This window comes from Eretmochelys imbricata, chromosome 1, assembly GCF_965152235.1.
Source record: "Eretmochelys imbricata isolate rEreImb1 chromosome 1, rEreImb1.hap1, whole genome shotgun sequence".
NCBI lineage: Eukaryota > Metazoa > Chordata > Testudines > Cheloniidae > Eretmochelys > Eretmochelys imbricata.
This window is the reverse complement of record NC_135572.1, coordinates 309,367,971-309,386,806: the sequence shown is the minus strand read 5'-3', so window position 1 is coordinate 309,386,806 and position 18,836 is coordinate 309,367,971. Positions and strand designations below refer to the sequence as shown.

Here is an 18,836-nt window from a genome sequence, read left to right as displayed (position 1 = left end):
TTACAATAAAGATACTTGATAATTTTTAAATAAGATTGTAACACTTTAACAAACGAGAAAAGGGCATTACAATTTTTCTTTTTCCTTTTTTCTTTAGGTTCACATAATAAATTTGCTACAGGACAGCAAGTTTCATCATTTTAAGCCAGTAATGGACACTTACATTGAAAGTCATTTTGCAGGTGCACTTGCATACAGGTAGGGTCCTAACTTTTTGTAACTGTTTGGAATTTTGACAATTATAGGTACTAAGCAGAGCCAGCCATAAAATTAAATTAATAAATGTCTTGAACTTAATTTCTTCTGATACTATATTTTAATCTCCAAAATGAAGTCCAATAATAGCTGAAATAATTTTAAATGATCAGAGAAATTACTTCTTTCAGTTCTAATATTGGATTAAGAACTAGACTTTGAATAGTCTTCTATCTTTAACTTGAGCATAATGGGTGAAAACCAGATATTGATCTTGGATTTGAACATCAAGTAAAAATAAATAAATAAAGTGCATTCCTCTTTATGTAACTTGCCATCATGCTATGGCAAGCTAGAGCTTAAAACTAGAGCCAGTTGAAATTTTTAAATGTTAAATTTCAAAAATCTTGGGGAAAATTTTGCAAAATATTCTGTCCATCTCTCACCCTTCTGATCCCCTCAACCAGCTCAACTTAAAACCCACTTCTTCCCCAAACTTTTCCAATGCTGATCTCACCAGTGGTGTCCTTTTATTCAGGCCCACCTGAAATGTGGCAATTGGTGTCTGGGTTTTTTGGACTGTAAATTCTAATAACCTTATTATTCATCTCATGATGAACCGCAGCCACCTGGAGGATGTTATATGGCTGTATAACTGTTTAGGGCAGAAAGTGAAGATCATGGTGCATATTCTGCAAAGGCTTACATACATGTTTAAATTTATGCCCTGAAAAGTCCCACTGACTTCAGTGGAACTACACACAATACTTTTAAAGTTAAATATGTGCATGCGTCTTTGTACTATATCCAACTGAAGATTCTTAGGTATTCAGAATGCAAGTATCCACACTGAAACTTGGCCAGGACGCTATGGCTCATAGCCCTACTATTGTGAAAAATACCATGGGATCTTTAATGACTGTAAATGGTTTGGAGGACATTTCTTATGCATCTAAAATCAAGAGAGACTGCTCCTAGCAGTGCAGTACCCCTACCATCATGGTGTTCTACTCTCTCTGAGTATACAGTACTGAATCATTACATCACTTATTTCTGTACTCTGCTTAGTCCTTGTTGATTTACCATCTAAGGGTTTGTCTACACTTACTGGGGGATCGACACGCAATGATCGATGCATCGTTATAGCGTAGTGTGGACCTCACAGAAAGTAGATCTAAGTACGTTGACTTCAGCTATGTTGTTCACGTAGCTGAAGTTGCGTAACTTAGATCGATCTCCCCCCGTAGTGTAGACAAGGCCTATGTATTGCTCAGGTCCAATGCTGCTTAGTTTTTGTGATCTAATGAGATCATAATCCAAAATCACATGACTTCAGGGAGAAGCAGAGACTATTTTAAATGCAAATTGATTTGTTCTTATGCATTAAATGAGTTTTTGCATCTTTATCAAAAGCTATTTAAGTGTTTATACTTAATACTACAGTCAAATTGTTAATTAACAATCAGATGACTTTGTAGCAGATCTACAATTAAGTGAAAGTTTGGCCCTGTTATTATGTACAATAGACTGCTTTTGCAAGTTGAGCAAACTGGTAATTGCTGGAAGAAGACACCTTGTATTACCGAAACTTTTTTTGTGTTTATTTTATGAAAGCTATTTGTTCACATTTCAAATCCTAAATTAGTATAGTCCATACTAAGAAATTTGTTAAATAATGCTTTCCACGCTTCTGCACTGTAATCATTTTCCTTTTTATGTTCTAGAGATCTTATAAAAGTACTTAAGTGGCATGTTGATCGAGTAACAGACATGGAGATACAAGAGCATATCCATGAAGTGTTAAAGGTAATACAAATCATCAGAGACAATAATATACCTGACCAGTGCATTTGTATAGCAGTACTAATTGAAATCAATTGATTTCATATGCATTGTGAGAATTACAAAACCTGTTCAGTGCACTCACACACCTGTTGGGTACAATCAGTCAGTTTATTCGCCCTTCTGGAAACTCTTAATTGTGAAAAGAGTTGATTCATGGTGTTGACTCCAGTAGAACTCGGGAACTGAGGACTCATTTGTTGATTGCAATACGGATAGTAGTTGGTTTCAGGAAACCTTATGTAGATTACACACGTGGTAATTAAGTCTGTGATAAAATAGAAGACTCCCGTGACCAGAAATAGCAATTTAATGAGACAGTCCTTATGTCCCAGACAGTTCTATTAAAACTGGAGTTTTGGTTTGGTTTCAGTCAACCCATGTTACCATCAGTCACGCTCTCTATTCCTCTTTCACTGCCTCTCTGTCGTCCATTTCCCTCCTCACTTGCAGCTGTTTGGATAAGGTCTCGCCTCACCTCTTACTTGAAGTTGAACATTGTGTTATATTATCAATCTACTTAATATATACTCCAGCAATTTGCAACTTAAGGTCAGTTTGTTTTGTCACTGATGTTGCCTCATTCTCTGGTTATTGTTAAGAGGAAAGCCTTTTTTTGAAATGGGAAAACAAATAACTAGATTTCCTAGTCTTCAATGCCACCTCTTGATGAGCAAGTGCTCCCTGGTGTATAGATTTTATTAAAGGAAAAAGAGTAAAAAATGTTGGGAGGCCTTATTAAAAGATTGGCAGTAGATTGCTGCTAATAAGAAGATTAAAAACTTTCCAGAATTACATGGCATGTTCTCCATACTGACAAGTGCTATAAATACGTTTGAATTATATAATTTCGCTATGTTTTATATTTACTAATTTTAAAGAATAATGAGTTCAGTATGATTCAGGATCTTGTGTTTTGGCATTTGTAGGCACAAGAATATGTCTTTAAATATATAGTTCAGTCTCGGAGGCTTTTCTCGCTTGCTACTGGTGGACAAAATGAGGAGGAATTCCGCTGCTGTATTCAAGAGCTGCTTATGTCAATACGATTTTTCCTTTCCCAAGAGAGCAAAGGGGCTAGCGCTTTAACTCAATCACAAGTAAGTATCATGAGTTTACTCTGTTGGATTATTATCGTTACCAATATTCAATGGAAAATGTGTGTGCGTGTGTGTTTGTTACACAGAAGGTCAAATTCATGTTGTCCTTAGTAAATTGATAGTTCCAGTTTATGCTTGAACCGGTTGTGGCTTATAATGAAAATTTTCTGTACCTCCAACTTCTGAATAGCAGAACTAGGGTTACCTTAGCCAGACTGTCTGTTCTGAATCGGAAAAGGATTGTAGTCTGTTAATACTTGCTCCAATTGTTAGAAGAAATCATAACTGCAAAACAGAAATCGAATTGTGCCTCCACATGATTTTGGGTATTCAGTGTTGCATCATTGCCCAGCTTGTTTAAGCACCTTGAAACCTGGTCTCTTGAACCCCCAAAAAGATTTCTCACTTTTAAAGATTTAATATAATAATCTTGCTAATGTGCACATTGTGCTTTAATCAGATTCTTAAGTTACACTGGGCCTATTAAAATTGACCACTGCAAAAGGCAGTGGTCAAAACACATTGAGAACAACTCTATAAATCCAAAATTTTATACAATGACAGAGCTCTCACTTTGGGGGAAAATATTGGACACTAGGTATCTTCAGAAAATGTTTCAGTGCATCCCCAGCCCACTCCATGGCATATTCTCCTGACCAAAGATCTGCTTTTCCATGATAGTTCATCCCTTTGAGCTTTTCCATGTTTCAGGAAAAGACAAAATTAGTAGGCAAAGAGCAGAGAGATGATTAGGCCAAATTCTTCCATCAGATCTCATATGAGCAGCTTAACTGAAGTATTTTGGGCAAAATCATATAAATGAGCAACTCTGGGATTTTCCCACATTCCAAGTAGTATCTTTAACTTTCTAGCTGTTTACATCATCCTCACTGGGACGAATACTAAAAGGAGATGAGGGTTGGCTCGAATAAGTGATTTTCATTTCAATGAAGTCGGGTCAGAAAGGTAGAAGGAAAGACATTCCAGGTTGTAACTATCTTTATGTAACATAACTTTATTTTTCTTCAGTATTTCTTGTTTACCCTCCAAACCCATTTCTTTCTCCAATGAACTACTAGCTCTATTTTTAGATTTCTAAAGTGCTGTTTCCATCCAAAATAACCTCTTTAAACACTGGAAAAAAATGAGAGAGACACTGTTGTATTCCTTACCTAGAGGAACCTCAATGTCACCTGTTCGTGGCATCTGCCAGTTTCTGTTGTCCTTGTGAGTGAATAACCTCATCTTACTTGTGGCTCGTGTGAAGCCTGTAAGTGATAAAGTAAATCACTTTAAAGATAAAGATAAAGTGATCTGTAGTCAAAGTTCAGTTGTTTTATTTGATAAAAGTTGAGATGTTCATGAGAGAGAAAAACAAAGAACCTTAAATAATAGGCTGAATCGTGTTTTAAAAGAAAATAAATATATAGCTTTAAATCTGAGTAACATGAGGATATTTCTTCTGAAAATCTAACAAATTGATTTGAATGTTTCAAATCTGTATCACATTTTATAACTTGAAATTGAAACGTGAAAATAGGTTTCCATGGCTGCTAAAAGTATGTGATGCTCTTGTCACTGGTCATTCTGTAAATGCTGAAAATTTCAAGGGTGTTTCTATGTATTTAATTGGTATTTTTTAACCTTCTTCTTTAGGCTGTTTTTCTCTGCTCCTTCCCAGCTGTATACTCTGAGCTGCTGAAGCTCTTTGATGTGCGAGAGGTGGCAAACTTGGTGCATGATACTCTGGGCAGCTTGCCAACTATCATGCATGTGGATGAATCCCTTCAAGCTGTTAAACTGCAGTGCATTGGTAAAACAGTGGAAAGTCAACTATACACTCATCCAGGTAAGGTGATAACATCCTGAGCTGCCTTCAGTCAGAAAAACCTTAATGACATCTCACATGCACAGGTCAATAGAGGCAGGGGTAAAAAACAGGTTTCATAGTCCTGTTTCTTGAAAGTTACAATTCCCAAAGCATTGTTTTGCAAAGACAGTTACACTAAAAAAGTCGTCTATTTTACACAGTATGGTTAGTAAGATTCCAGTTGTAAAACATGAGACTAGTAATGGCCAAAGCTGTGGTTTTGTTTGAACCATGAGCTAGTGCTGGATAGGTGTAGGCATGTGGAGTTTTTGTTACATTTTTAGCTCTGCTAATGTGTCTTTTTGTGAAAGTTATAAGCTTTTTTTATCTTAATGGGAAGTCTTGGAGTCTAATTCTTACACACCCATTAAAGAATTTTGTCTCTGTAAGTATTGCAGGTTCAGGTATTGCCCTACACCAGTTTTATGCTGTTGAGTCTCCACTGAGATCAATGGAGTCACGACAGCATAAAACTGTAGTAACTACCTATATGTGTGGTGCCAGAGTAGCTAAGTAATAGAAAAATCAAAGACGTTTGTAGAAAGAGCAGACTTACCACTGGAAGCAGTAGTTTATGAGAATGGAACACAACCGCTTCCCCATTCATACTGCAATTTCTTCTTGTACATTGTGAAAGTGGCCAACTCCCAGAGTCTGATCCTCCAGCAGCCCCATAGCTCCTGGTCTGCTTTGTACCACTTCAGTAATGCAAACCATATAGAAATCTAGCAGATCCAGCTGCTTGGGGACCCTCTTAGTGTAAGAAGTATGTCACAAGTAGAGCCAGAATATTGCTGAGCTCTGTGTATCCCTGGACACCATAACTGGACTGCTCTAAGTTACACTCGTGGACAAATCAGCTCCAGTGTCCCTGAGTGTAGGGAGGCTTAAAAACACCTTTGTCAGGGTATACTCTACCCCTTCTCCCTTTGGCTGTTCCGAGCAGAGCTCTGCTGCAGTGAGAATTTGGCCTATTATTTTATGTACATGGGAAGGACTGAATATGTGTATTTTTGGCTGCATCCTAGCCAGAGTGACCTTAATCTCTCTCTGTTTGTTAGTACGAAATTGAGATGACAATGATACTTACTTTTAACACAGCAAACTTTGGAAAGGCAAAACAAATGGAAGAAGTGGTAACTGGAATTTTCAAAAGCACCTCAGTGACTTAGGAGCACAAGCCCCATGAAAGATGAGTAGGTGTTTTTGAAAATCCCACACTTATAGTAATTTCATGATAAAAGAAAATTGGAACACAAACAAAAGTGGCGGAATATTTCAGAATGATCTGGGTAGAGTAGGAACATTAGCAGTTAGTGCCATGCCATTCAAAGTAGAGACATTAGAGTAATGAAGCCAGAACAAAAAACACAAAACACCGGAACATAATGTATATTTTCAATGCTTTTAAGCTGCAAAACATAGGAGAAGCTTTTAGGACATTATTTTTTAATAACCTTAGCACTTTCGGCACCATGCTTAAAACCGCTTAGGAAAACAAACAAATGTCTGAGAAACATAGTTAGAGATACTGGAACAGGTCCTAACGTGCATGCCGGCTGCTTTGCTTTGCTCAGGGGGTGCAAAGCAGCCAGAAAACCAGCCAATTTGACCCCCCACCCAATGGATTCTCCCAGTTTGCCATAGTGGTTTCTAGGTCACCCCCATACGTGCCCTTGGGGAGAAACCAATAGATAATGGGTGTGGCTGGGCTATCCCTGTAGCTGCCAGAACAGACTTTGAGCAGCCTTTATAGCAATCTTGACATACCTTTGTAGCAATCTTAAGGCTGCTCTAACATATGCCTTCCATTTTCCAGTCAGCTTAGAACATAAGAACAGCCATACTGCATCAGACCAATGGTCTGCCTAGCCCAGTATCCTGTTTTCTGACAGTGGAAAATGCCAGATGCTTCAGAGAGAATGAACAGAACAGGCAGTCATCAAACAATCCATCCCCTGTCATCCACACCTAGCTTCTGGCAGTCAGAGGCTAGGGGCACACAGAGCATGGGGTTGCATCCCTGCACATTTTGGCTAATAGCCATTGATGGACCTATGTTCCAGGAACTTATTTAATTCTTTTTTGAACCCTGTTGTCAGAGAGCTTATTCCTTCACTCTCCCACTTCCCTGGTCCTTCTTGCATGAACAGAGAGCAACAATACCCGAAGTCTGAAGGTGCAAACAATTCGATGTTTATTGGGGTGAACTTCCAGCAAGCTTAAATACAAGTTCCTTTTTCCTTATTTTCGAATCCCAACTTACTTCCTGTTTGCCCCTAATTTATATGGTAATATTCTTAGCTATACCTTAACCAATCATTCTACTGAAATTTAACTAACCAACCTAACATATTGTAACATGATTAGCTAACCAATTATATCCCACCACAATAATTAGATTACACCCAGCAAAATTAATTATACAGCAGACAGAAACAATCACAGAACCAGACAGAGATTATACAGACAAACAGTAGCAAAGTGGGAACTATAATGACAAAACAATACAGAAGTGAGGATTTCACATTGCAGCTATTGATAAGTGAGTTCTTGCCAGACAGGATGCTATCAAACTAAGTTTCCTTTTACATTTTCTAGGCACTTCCCTTTCTCTGGAGGTGATAGGAATACAATCCTGTCCTGACAGTGCCTGACAGCCCAATAGCACCTTATTTCAATGTGACTAGTTTGGAATGTGAGGATGTGACTGGTCGCTTCCTAGCTTATGGCTGCCTCTGCTGCTTAGCCAAAGGCCTTAGCCTAAGAACAGGGCCTCAGACTGTCACAGTAAGAGAAGGACCTTACACTGGCAGACAGTGATTTTGATTCTTTCTTTTATACCTCTAACTAGCCAAGTGATAAGAATACACCTAAATTCTTAAAGTACAGGCCTTTACAGACAGGCCTGAATATCTATATCCTAACACCTGTTATACTTTTGGCCTTCACAATATCCCCTGGCAATGAGTTCCACAGATTGACTGTGTGTTGTGTGAAGAAGTACTTCTTTATTTTTATTTTAAACCTGCTCCCTATTCATTTCATTGGGTGATCCCTGGTTCTTGTGTTTTGTGAAGGATTAATTAACACTTAGAATCATAGAATATCAGGGTTGGAAGGGACCTCAGGAGGTCATCTAGTCCAACCCCCTGCTCAAAGCAGGACCAATCCCCAACTAAAGCATCCCAGCCAGGGCTTTGTCAAGCCTGATCTTAAAAACCTCAAAGGAAGGAGATTCCACCACCTCCCTAGGTAACGCATTCCAGTGCTTCACCACCCTCCTAGTGAAAAAGTTTTTTCCGAATATCCAACCTAAACCTCCCCCACTGCAACTTGAGACCATTACTCCTCGTTCTCTCATCTGCTACCACTGAGAACAGTCTAGATCCATCCTCTTTGGAACCTCCTTTCAGGTAGTTGAAAGAAACTATCAAATCCCCCCTCATTCTTCTCTTCTGCAGACTAAACAATCTCAGTTCCCTCAGCCTCTCCTCATAAGTCATGTGTTCCAGTCCCCTAATAATTTTTGTTGCCCTCTGCTGGACTCTTTCCAGTTTTTCCACATCCTTCTTGTAGTGTGGGGCCAAAACTGGACACAGTACTCCAGATGAGGCCTCACCAATGTCGAATAGAGGGGAATGATCACGTCCCTCGAACTGCTGGCTATGCCCCTACTTATACATCCCAAAATGCCATTGGCTTTCTTGGCAACAAGGGCACACTGTTGACTCATATCCAGCTTCTCGTCCACTGTAACCCTAGGTCCTTTTCTGCAGAACTGCTGCCTAGCCATTCGGTCCCTAGTCTGTAGCGGTGCATGGGATTCTTCCGTCCTAAGTGCAGGACTCTGCACTTGTCCTTGTTGAACATCATCAGATGTCTTTTGGCCCAATCCTCTAATTTGTCTAGGGCCCTCTGTATCCTAGCCCTACCCTCCAGCATATCTACCTCTCCTCCCAGTTAGTGTCATCTGCAAACTTGCTGAGGGTGCAATCCACACCATCCTCCAGATCATTTATGAAGATATTGAACAAAACCGGCCCAAGGACTGACCCTTGGGGCTCTCCACTTGATACCGCCTGCCAACTAGACATGGAGTCATTGATCACTACCCGCTGAGCCCGATGATCTCGCCAGCTTTCTATCCACCTTATAGTCCATTCATCCAGCCCATACTACTTTAACTTGCTGGCAAGAATACTGTGGGAGACCATGTCAAAAGCTTTGCTAAACTCAAGGAACAACATGTCCACTGCTCTCCCCTCATCCACAGAGCCAGTTATCTCGTCATAGAAGGCAATTAGATCAGTCAGGCATGACTTGCCCTTGGTGAATCCATGCTGACTTTCCTCTCCTCTAAGAGCTTCAGAATTGATTCCTTGAGGACCTGGTCCATGATTTTTCCAGGGACTAAGGTGAGTCTGACTGGCCTGTAGTTCCCAGGATCCTCCTCCTTCCCTTTTTTAAAGATGGGCACTACATTAGCCTTTTTCCAGTCATCCGGGACCTCCCCTGATCACCATGAGTTTTCAAAGATAATGGCCAAGGCTCTGCAATCACATCCGCCAACTCCTTTAGCACTCTCGGATGCAGCGCTTCCAGCCCCATGGATTTGTGCTCGTCCAGCTTTTCTAAATAGTCCCAAACCACTTCTTTCATCACAGGGGGCTGGTCACCACCTCCTCCCCATGCTGTGCTGCCCAGTGCAGCAGTCTGGGACCTGACCTTGTTGGTGAAGACAGAGGCAAAAAAAGCATTGAGTACATTAACTTTTTCCACATCCTCTGTCACTAGTTTGCCTCCCTCATTCAGTAAGGGGCCCACACTTTCCTTGACTTTCTTCTTGTTGCTAACATACCTGAAGAAACCCTTCTTGTTACTCTTAACGTCTCTTGCTAGCTGCAACTCCAGGTGTGATTTGGCCTTCCTGATTTCACTCCTGCATGCCCGAGCAATATTTTTATACTCTTCTCTGGTCATTTGTCCAATTTTCCACTTCTTGTAAGCTTCTTTTTTGTGTTTTAAGATCAGCAAGGATTTCACTGTTAAGCCAAGCTGGTCGCCTGCCATCTTTACTATTCTTTTTACACATCGGGATGGTTTGTCCCTGTAACCTCAATAAGGATTCTTTAAAATACAGCCATCTCTCCTGGACTCCTTTCCCCCTCATGTTGTTCTCCCAGGGGATCCTGCCCATCAGTGCCCTGAGGGAGTCCAAGTCTGCTTTTCTGAAGTCCAGGGTACGTATTCTGCTGCTCTCCTTTCTTCCTTGTGTCAGGATCCTGAACTTGACCATCTCATGGTCACTGCCTCCCAGGTTCCCATCCACTTTTGCTTCCCCTACTAATTCTTCCCGGTTTGTGAGCAGCAGGTCAAGAAGAGCTCTGCCCCTAGTTGGTTCCTAGTTGCACCAGGAAATTGTCCCCTACACTTTCCAAAAACTTCCTGGATTGTCTGTGCACAGCTGTATTGCTCTCGCAGCCGGTATCAGAGTGATTGAAGTCTCCCATGAGAACCAGGGCCTGCGATCTAGTAACTTCCATTAGTTGCTGGAAGAAAGCCTCGTCCACCTCATCCCCCTGATCCGGTGATCTATAGCAGACTCCCACCACGACATCACCCTTGTTGCTCACACTTCTAAACTTAATCCAGAGACACTCAGGTTTTTCTGCAGTTTCATACCTGAGCTCTGAGCAGTCATACTGCTCTCTTACATACAGTGCAACTCCCCCACCTTTTCTTCCCTGCCTGTCCTCCCTGAACAGTTTATATCCATCCATGACCGTACTCCAGTCATGTGAGTTATCCCACCAAGTCTCTGTTATTCCAATCACATCATAATTCCTTGACTGTGCCAGGACTTCCAGTTCTCCCTGCTTGTTTCCCAGGCTTCTTGCATTTGTGTATAGGCACTTGAGATAACTTGCTGATCGTCCCTCTTTCTCAATATGAGGCAGAAGCCCTCCCCTCTTGCGCTCTCCTGCTCGTTCTTCCTCCCGGTATCCCACATCCCCATTTACCTCAGGCTTTGGTCTCCTTCTCCCAGTGAAGCTAGTTTAAAGCCCTCCTCACTAGGTTAGCCAGCCTGCTTGCGAAGATGCTCTTCCCTCTCTTAGTTAGGTGGAGCCCGTCTCTGCCTAGCAATCCTTCTTCTTGGAACAACATCCCATGGTCAAAGAATCCAAAGCCTTCTGTCTGACGCCACCTGCATAGCCATTCATTGACTTCCACGATTCGACGGTCTCTTCCCAGGCCTTTTCCTTCCACGGGGAGGATGGACGAGAACACCACTTGCGCCTCAAACTCCTTTATCCTTCTTCCCTATTCGCTGGTTCTCTGACCTGGAGCCAGAGGTGCACTGTGGTCTGGCCAAGGGGCAAAAAGGAGCAGGGGAGTGGGGCCAGAGGGCGGAGAGGAGCCCTTGGTCGGCTGGTGGGCAGGTCAAGAGGAGCGGGGGGGGGGAGCCAGCGGGGTGTCAGGGTGTAGTGCAAACGGAGGAGGACGCGGCCCCTTCTGAGCATGGGGCCGGTTCCCTGGAGCCACTGGCGCCATTGTAAACCCAGTACTGCATGCCATTCATGATTCCTTAGACCTCTGGCATATCCCCCCTTAGTCATCTCTTTTTCAAGCTGAAAAGTCCCAGTCCTTTTAATCTTTCCTCATATGGAAGCTGTTCCATACCCTTAATTATTTTTGTTGTCCTTCTCTATCTTTTCCAGTTCTAATATTTCTTTTTTAAGATGGGGTGACCAAGACCTGCACACAATATTCAAGCTGTGCGCATACCATGGATTTATATAGGAGCATTATGATATTTATTGTCTTATTCTCTATATCTTTCTCAATGGTTCCTAACATTCTCTTCGCTTTTTTGACTGCTGCTGCATATTGAGCGGATGTTTTCAGAGGATTATCCACAATAACTCCAAGATCTTTTTCTTAAGTGGAAACAGCTAATTTAGATCCCATCAGTTTGTATGTATAGTTGGGATTATGTTGTACAATATGCATTACTTTGCATTTATCAACACTGAATATCAACTGCCCTTTTGTGCCCAGTCACCCAGTTTTGAGAGATCTCTTTGTAACTCTTTGCAGTCTGCTTTGGACTTTACTACCTTGAATAATTTTTTTATCGTCTGCTAAAGTGTGTGCAACAAGAGTGATGTAGTGGTGGGAGTCTGCTATAGACCACCGGACCAGGGGGATGAGGTAGATGAGGCTTTCTTCCGGCAGCTCACGGAAGCTACTAGATCGCATGCCCTGATTCTCATGGGTGACTTTAATTTTCCTGATATCTGCTGGGAGAGCAATACAGCGGTGCATAGACAATCCAGGAAGTTTTTGGAAAGCGTAGGGGACTATTTCCTGGCGCAAGTGCTAGAGGAGCCAACTGGGGGGGGCGCTTTTCTTGACCTGCTGCTCACAAACCGGGAAGAATTAGTGGGGGAAGCAAAAGTGGATGGGAATCTGGGAGGCAGTGACCATGAGTTGGTTGAGTTCAGGATCCTGACGCAGGGAAGAAAGGTAAGCAGCAGGATACGGACCCTGGACTTCAGGAAAGCAGACTTCGACTCCCTCAGGGAACAGATGGCCAGGATCCCCTGGGGGACTAACTTGAAGGGGAAAGGAGTCCAAGAGAGCTGGCTGTATTTCAAGGAATCCCTGTTGAGGTTACAGGGACAAACCATCCCGATGAGTCGAAAGAATAGTAAATATGGCAGGCGACCAGCTTGGCTTAATGGTGAAATCCTAGCGGATCTTAAACATAAAAAAGAAGCTTATAAGAAGTGGAAGGTTGGACATATGACCAGGGAAGAGTATAAAAATATTGCTCGGGCATGTAGGAATGAAATCAGGAGGGCCAAATCGCACCTGGAGCTGCAGCTAGCGAGAGATGTCAAGAGTAACAAGAAGGGTTTCTTCAGGTATGTTGGCAACAAGAAGAAAGCCAAGGAAAGTGTGGGCCCCTTACTGAATGAGGGAGGCAACCTAGTGACAGAGGATGTGGAAAAAGCTAATGTACTCAATGCTTTTTTTGCCTCTGTCTTCACTAACAAGGTCAGCTCCCAGACTGCTGCGCTGGGCATCACAAAATGGGGAAGAGATGGCCAGCCCTCTGTGGAGATAGAGGTGGTTAGGGACTATTTAGAAAAGCTGGACGTGCACAAGTCCATGGGGCCGGACGAGTTGCATCCGAGAGTGCTGAAGGAATTGGCGGCTGTGATTGCAGAGCCATTGGCCATTATCTTTGAAAACTCGTGGCGAACCGGGGAAGTCCCGGATGACTGGAAAAAGGCTAATGTAGTGCCAATCTTTAAAAAAGGGAAGAAGGAGGATCCAGGGAACTACAGGCCAGTCAGCCTCACCTCAGTCCCTGGAAAAATCATGGAGCAGGTCCTCAAAGAATCAATCCTGAAGCACTTGCATGAGAGGAAAGTGATCAGGAACAGCCAGCATGGATTCACCAAGGGAAGGTCATGCCTGACTAATCTAATTGCCTTTTATGATGAGATTACTGGTTCTGTGGATGAAGGGAAAGCAGTGGATGTATTGAATCTTGACTTTAGCAAAGCTTTTGACACGGTCTCCCACAGTATTCTTGTCAGCAAGTTAAGGAAGTATGGGCTGGATGAATGCACTGTAAGGTGGGTAGAAAGCTGGCTAGATTGTCGGGCTCAATGGGTAGTGATCAATGGCTCCATGTCTAGTTGGCAGCCGGTATCAAGTGGAGTGCCCCAAGGGTCGGTCCTGGGGCCGGTTTTGTTCAATATCTTCATAAATGATCTGGAGGATGGTGTGGATTGCACTCTCAGCAAATTTGCGGATGATACTAAACTGGGAGGAGTGGTAGATACGCTGGAGGGGAGGGATAGGATACAGAAGGACCTAGACAAATTGGAGGATTGGGCCAAAAGAAATCTGATGAGGTTCAATAAGGATAAGTGCAGGGTCCTGCACTTAGGATGGAAGAATCCAATGCACCGCTACAGACTAGGGACCGAATGGCTAGGCAGCAGTTCTGCAGAAAAGGACCTAGGGGTGACAGTGGACGAGAAGCTGGATATGAGTCAGCAGTGTGCCCTTGTTGCCAAGAAGGCCAATGGCATTTTGGGATGTATAAGTAGGGGCATAGCGAGCAGATCGAGGGACGTGATCGTTCCCCTCTATTCGACATTGGTGAGGCCTCATCTGGAGTACTGTGTCCAGTTTTGGGCCCCACACTACAAGAAGGATGTGGATAAATTGGAGAGAGTCCAGCGAAGAGCAACAAAAATGATTAGGGGTCTAGAACACATGACTTATGAGGAGAGGCTGAGGGAGCTGGGATTGTTTAGCCTGCAGAAGAGAAGAATGAGGGGGGATTTGATAGCTGCTTTCAACTACCTGAAAGGGGGTTCCAAAGAGGATGGCTCTAGACTGTTCTCAATGGTAGCAGATGACAGAACAAGGAGTAATGGTCTCAAGTTGCAGTGGGGGAGGTTTAGATTGGATATTAGGAAAAACTTTTTCACTAAGAGGGTGGTGAAACACTGGAATGCGTTACCTAGGGAGGTGGTAGAATCTCCTTCCTTAGAGGTTTTTAAGGTCAGGCTTGACAAAGCTCTGGCTGGGATGATTTAACTGGGAATTGGGTCCTGCTTCGAGCAGGGGGTTGGACTAGATGACCTTCAGGGGTCCCTTCCAACCCTGATATTCTATGATTCTATGATTCTATGAAATTTTGCCACCTCACTGTTTACACCTTTTTTTACAGATCATTTATGAATATGTTGAACAGCACTGGTCCCAGTACAGATCCATGGGGGACATCACTGTTTACCTCTCTCCATTCTGAAAATTGACCATTTATTCCTACTCTTTGTTTTCTATCTTTTGTCCAGTTACTGATCCACGAGAGGATCTTCCCTCTTACCCCATGACAGCTTACTCTGCTTAAGAGCCTTTGGTGAGGGACCTTGTCAAAGGCTTTCTGAAAGTCCAAATCCACTATATCCACCAAATCACTCTGAAAGCTTCACAATCAAGGCAGCATAAAGGTGACTTAAAGCCACCTTTCCTCTTCCCTCTCTATCCTGTACTGAGTGCAGCTCAGCCAGAGCAGAGAATCTAGCCTACAGAATGAAATTCAGAGAAAATGGATTTAATTCCCTATCAGGAATTATTGAGGATGCTCTTGCAATTTTATATCCCACTCTAGTCTGGAAATGGTACAAGAGGGCAATGCTCATGATACAATGTTCTTAGTTAAAAGTGTCAGTGAAACTAGATTTGGGAAAATGAATACTCCTTTAAGAGTACAAGCCCCAACAATGACAATGTGGTATTAACATGAAGAAAGGGTACAAAAGGAATTTAAAGAGAATTTCTGTATCCTAAGATTCATGGATATGAAAGAAATTATTCCCAAAATCAGTAATATGAACAGCTAGTATAAATGATAAGGGAACAGAGACAGATCTTGAAAATATATTGTACAGTGTAATTTCGGTCACCAATTAGGGGAAGGATTTCCTGGAGCTCATCGTCTTCACCTCTTTCAGTCCTATAATGTTCCATTCCTAAACATAAATGCACATAGACCCTCCATCAGCCCAGGCATAGAGGGGAGCCCTCTCTAAGTCTCCGGGGAAAATAACATTTTATTAGCGACTAACCAGATTTGTGTAGCACTGAAGTTTGACATTTTTTGCTGCAAGGGCATAGACAACTAGCAGCATTGTTTCAGTAGATGATTGTTTATGTGACCATAATAGAGTTCTACTACTGCAAAGATGACACTAGACTTGTGATTTTGTTGAAATCAGCATAAGTAGTTAATATGCTACAGCATACAGAAAAATCAGACGCTTAGAATTGATTTTGGGATATTTGGACACTTTCAGTCTAAATCCCATGTTATAGCTAACAGATTAGGGAACTACTGCAGAGGTTTCCAAAGGCACAAGTAGCAGTTAGGCTTCAAATTCCCAGGGAAAGTGAATGGGACTTTGATGCCTAACTGCTTTGGGATTTTGCAAATCTTCCCCTGAATCACTGTGATGTGCTATGCTGGGGGACTGAAGTGGAGCTCACCATGGTGTTCTCTTGTTATTAGAGCCTGGGAGTTTTTTGATTTCCGGCTCCTGACCTCTCCCCAAGTCTGCTACTGTTTGGTGCTACCATGTCTTCCTGTACTTATGAAGCTAATAGATTTATGACACAGACGCTAGGGCTTAGCTGTGCCATGCCATCGTTCATGAGATCTTCCACTTTTGCAGGGCAGCTGCTGTAGTGGTCTAGCACTTCTGTTTTTTCCTTTTACACACACAGCTTTTACAGCTCACTTTGGGAAAGAAATGAGCACCCTTGCTCCAGCTGAAGGTATGTGGTTAGTGAGTATCACTCATGGAGCCACACATATTGGATCTTCGCCATCTCAGCATGGTGGAGTAGGTGAAGAAGGTAAAGCCCAAAGCCATCAGCAAGAAGAACTTATCAGGGTCCTCTGAAGCTGCTTCAAGTTCAGACCTCCACGTAGCCATAAGAAGGGGCAAAGAGTATAGCTGGTACAGAGTGGACTGAGACGCATTTGGAGATAGTACGAACCAGCAGTTCTCAACCCACAGCCCAATTAGCACACAGCTGTGGCCAAGCTCAGCTGTGTGCTAAAGGCTGTGGGTGTGCCTGGGATCCCAGGTTCCCAGCTGCAGGGCCCCCCCCCGCCGCCTCGTGTGGGGGGTTGGGCTCCCAGCCAGTGCTGTGGGGTTGGGGGTCCAGGACTCCCTGCCAGCCCTGGGGTGTCATGAGCTCCGGGGTCTGGGGCAGCTGCCTGGGCTGCACTGCCCTGCCACCCGGCCCCTGTGGCCCAGGATAATGTGTAATATGGACCAAACAGGTCAGTTGTCAGCAGAAATCAGGCTACGTTAGCAGGAACAGCCCCCTTGGGGAGAGACCCAGCAGGAATAAGTCAAAGAACTCTTTCAAAAGTAAAGCTACCATCTTACTCAAGGAGAGCGTATCTAATGTGCCACCCCACCTTCTCATGTAGGTGATACACTCACAAGACAAAGGGTCTGGCATCCTCCTCCAGAAAGAAGGAATTGGGCCCTTGCTCTGACCTTCCCCTTTGTTTTCTCCCTAGCTGTGCCTCAGAGTAGGAAAGCCCTTCCAGTCCTAGGGAAACAACCGTTTCAAACAAAGTCTTCATGTCTCCTACTTCACAGTTTACTGTTGGACGACTCTTTGGGAGTAACTGCAGCAAGTGGTTTGCTTTAAAAAGAAGAGATATCTAAGCATTCTCCATGCACTCCAGATTAAACCTCGTTGTGCTACAAGTCCTCACACAGAACCAAGCATCCTGTCATCCCTCTCAGCAAAGGTACGAGAGAAGAGACTCCACCATTCTGGAGGCAAATCATGGAATTGCAAGCCCAGAGGGAAACTTCATAGAGGCAGTAACTTCTCCTCTTCCCGACTGAAGCTTTCAGCGTGACTGCAATGGGTACTGCATTCAATCAGATATCCTCTTGGGAGGAGGAATCTCATACTTTGTAGACACTTGGCTCCACTATACATCAAACAGATGGGTCCTGGAGATCCTGAAGTTGGGGTACACCCTGGAGTTAGGCTCCTTGCCTCACATCTTCCTCATCACATGAGCAGTATTGAGAGATGCAAGGATCTCCACAGGGTAGTGCCTAAATAGATTCCTTTTCTTGCTTCCCTACATTCTATTTCTCTTTGGTACTCATTGTATCATTACAGTGAGAAATTAGAGGACGACAAGGTACAGAATGGAAAACATATTACCCAACTGTTTCCTTTTTGGGACTGATCTTTTTCCTCAATCCATCCCACTGTGGATAGGTTTATCTGAGATTACACTGCCCATCAAAAGAGCATTAATTGTGTACATCATTATATTTGGTTGAAAATCTATATAAATTTAGAGGTAAATCTTTCAGTTATGAAGTTTGTGATGAAATTTGAATATATCTATATCTTTGTAAGTACCTGAAGAAGAGCTCTCTGTAAGCTCAAAAGCTAATCTTTTTCATCAGCAGAAGTTGGTCCAATAAAAGATATTGTCTCACCCATCTTATCTCTCTAAGTACTTACCTGGCAGACAATCAAACACGCTTTTGCAACCATCTGACTAATGCCCCTTCAGTTAAAAAAAAATCACTTTTCCCCCCTAACAGTGTTTCTTTTTCTTCACCCAATCAGTACAACTTTTAAAATGAAAATAATGTTTTATGAAAATTGTCAAATTAGAAATTGAAATGCTCTGTTTAGACAGACCAGAAATGTATGTTTGTTTTTTCAGAATTCCAGTGGGAATTTTTTTTCTTTTTGTGCAACTAAAGATTCCCACACAGTGCTTCCAATCTAATAAATGCAAAATTGAGTGTGTGCAAATGAAACTGCTTTAAAAAAAGTGAATGGCTGCCTTGATTTTCATGCTCCAGCAGAAGGAAAAATAAAATACAAACAATACATACTGAAAAGTTAATTGAATTTTTAAAATTCGTTCAGTCTACAAGGTCTAGGTTGTAATTAGTAATGTAGCAATGAACTAAAAATTCTGCGCACAATATTTTAAAATTCTGCATATTTTATTTGTCAAAATAACACAATATAATCATGCCAGTTTCAGTTATTTGGGTAATTTATTTCAAAATACCTGTCAGCAAGTATGTCTATAAGAATACAGACAACAAAAAAGATTCAGGAAATGTTTTTTGTTAAGTGGATTCCTTCCTAGGCATATTAATACAGAACTTTGAGTAATAATTCATTCAAACTACAATACAGAAATGTATTTCCTGCACATCTCAGAAGCA

The 18,836-nt window shown here is 42.4% G+C and overlaps 1 protein-coding gene across 1 annotated transcript in view; it reads left to right on the top strand.

Annotated features, from left to right (window-relative positions):
- DOCK4 (dedicator of cytokinesis 4) overlaps positions 1 to 18,836 on the top strand; it is a 412,253-nt gene that overhangs the window by 272,685 nt on the left and 120,732 nt on the right. Inside the window, exons 20-23 of the mRNA XM_077807794.1 lie at positions 98 to 198; positions 1,920 to 2,001; positions 2,967 to 3,137; positions 4,794 to 4,986. Of these exons, the coding sequence (XP_077663920.1) occupies positions 98 to 198; positions 1,920 to 2,001; positions 2,967 to 3,137; positions 4,794 to 4,986 (547 nt within the window). The remainder of the gene's footprint in view (positions 1 to 97; positions 199 to 1,919; positions 2,002 to 2,966; positions 3,138 to 4,793; positions 4,987 to 18,836) is intronic.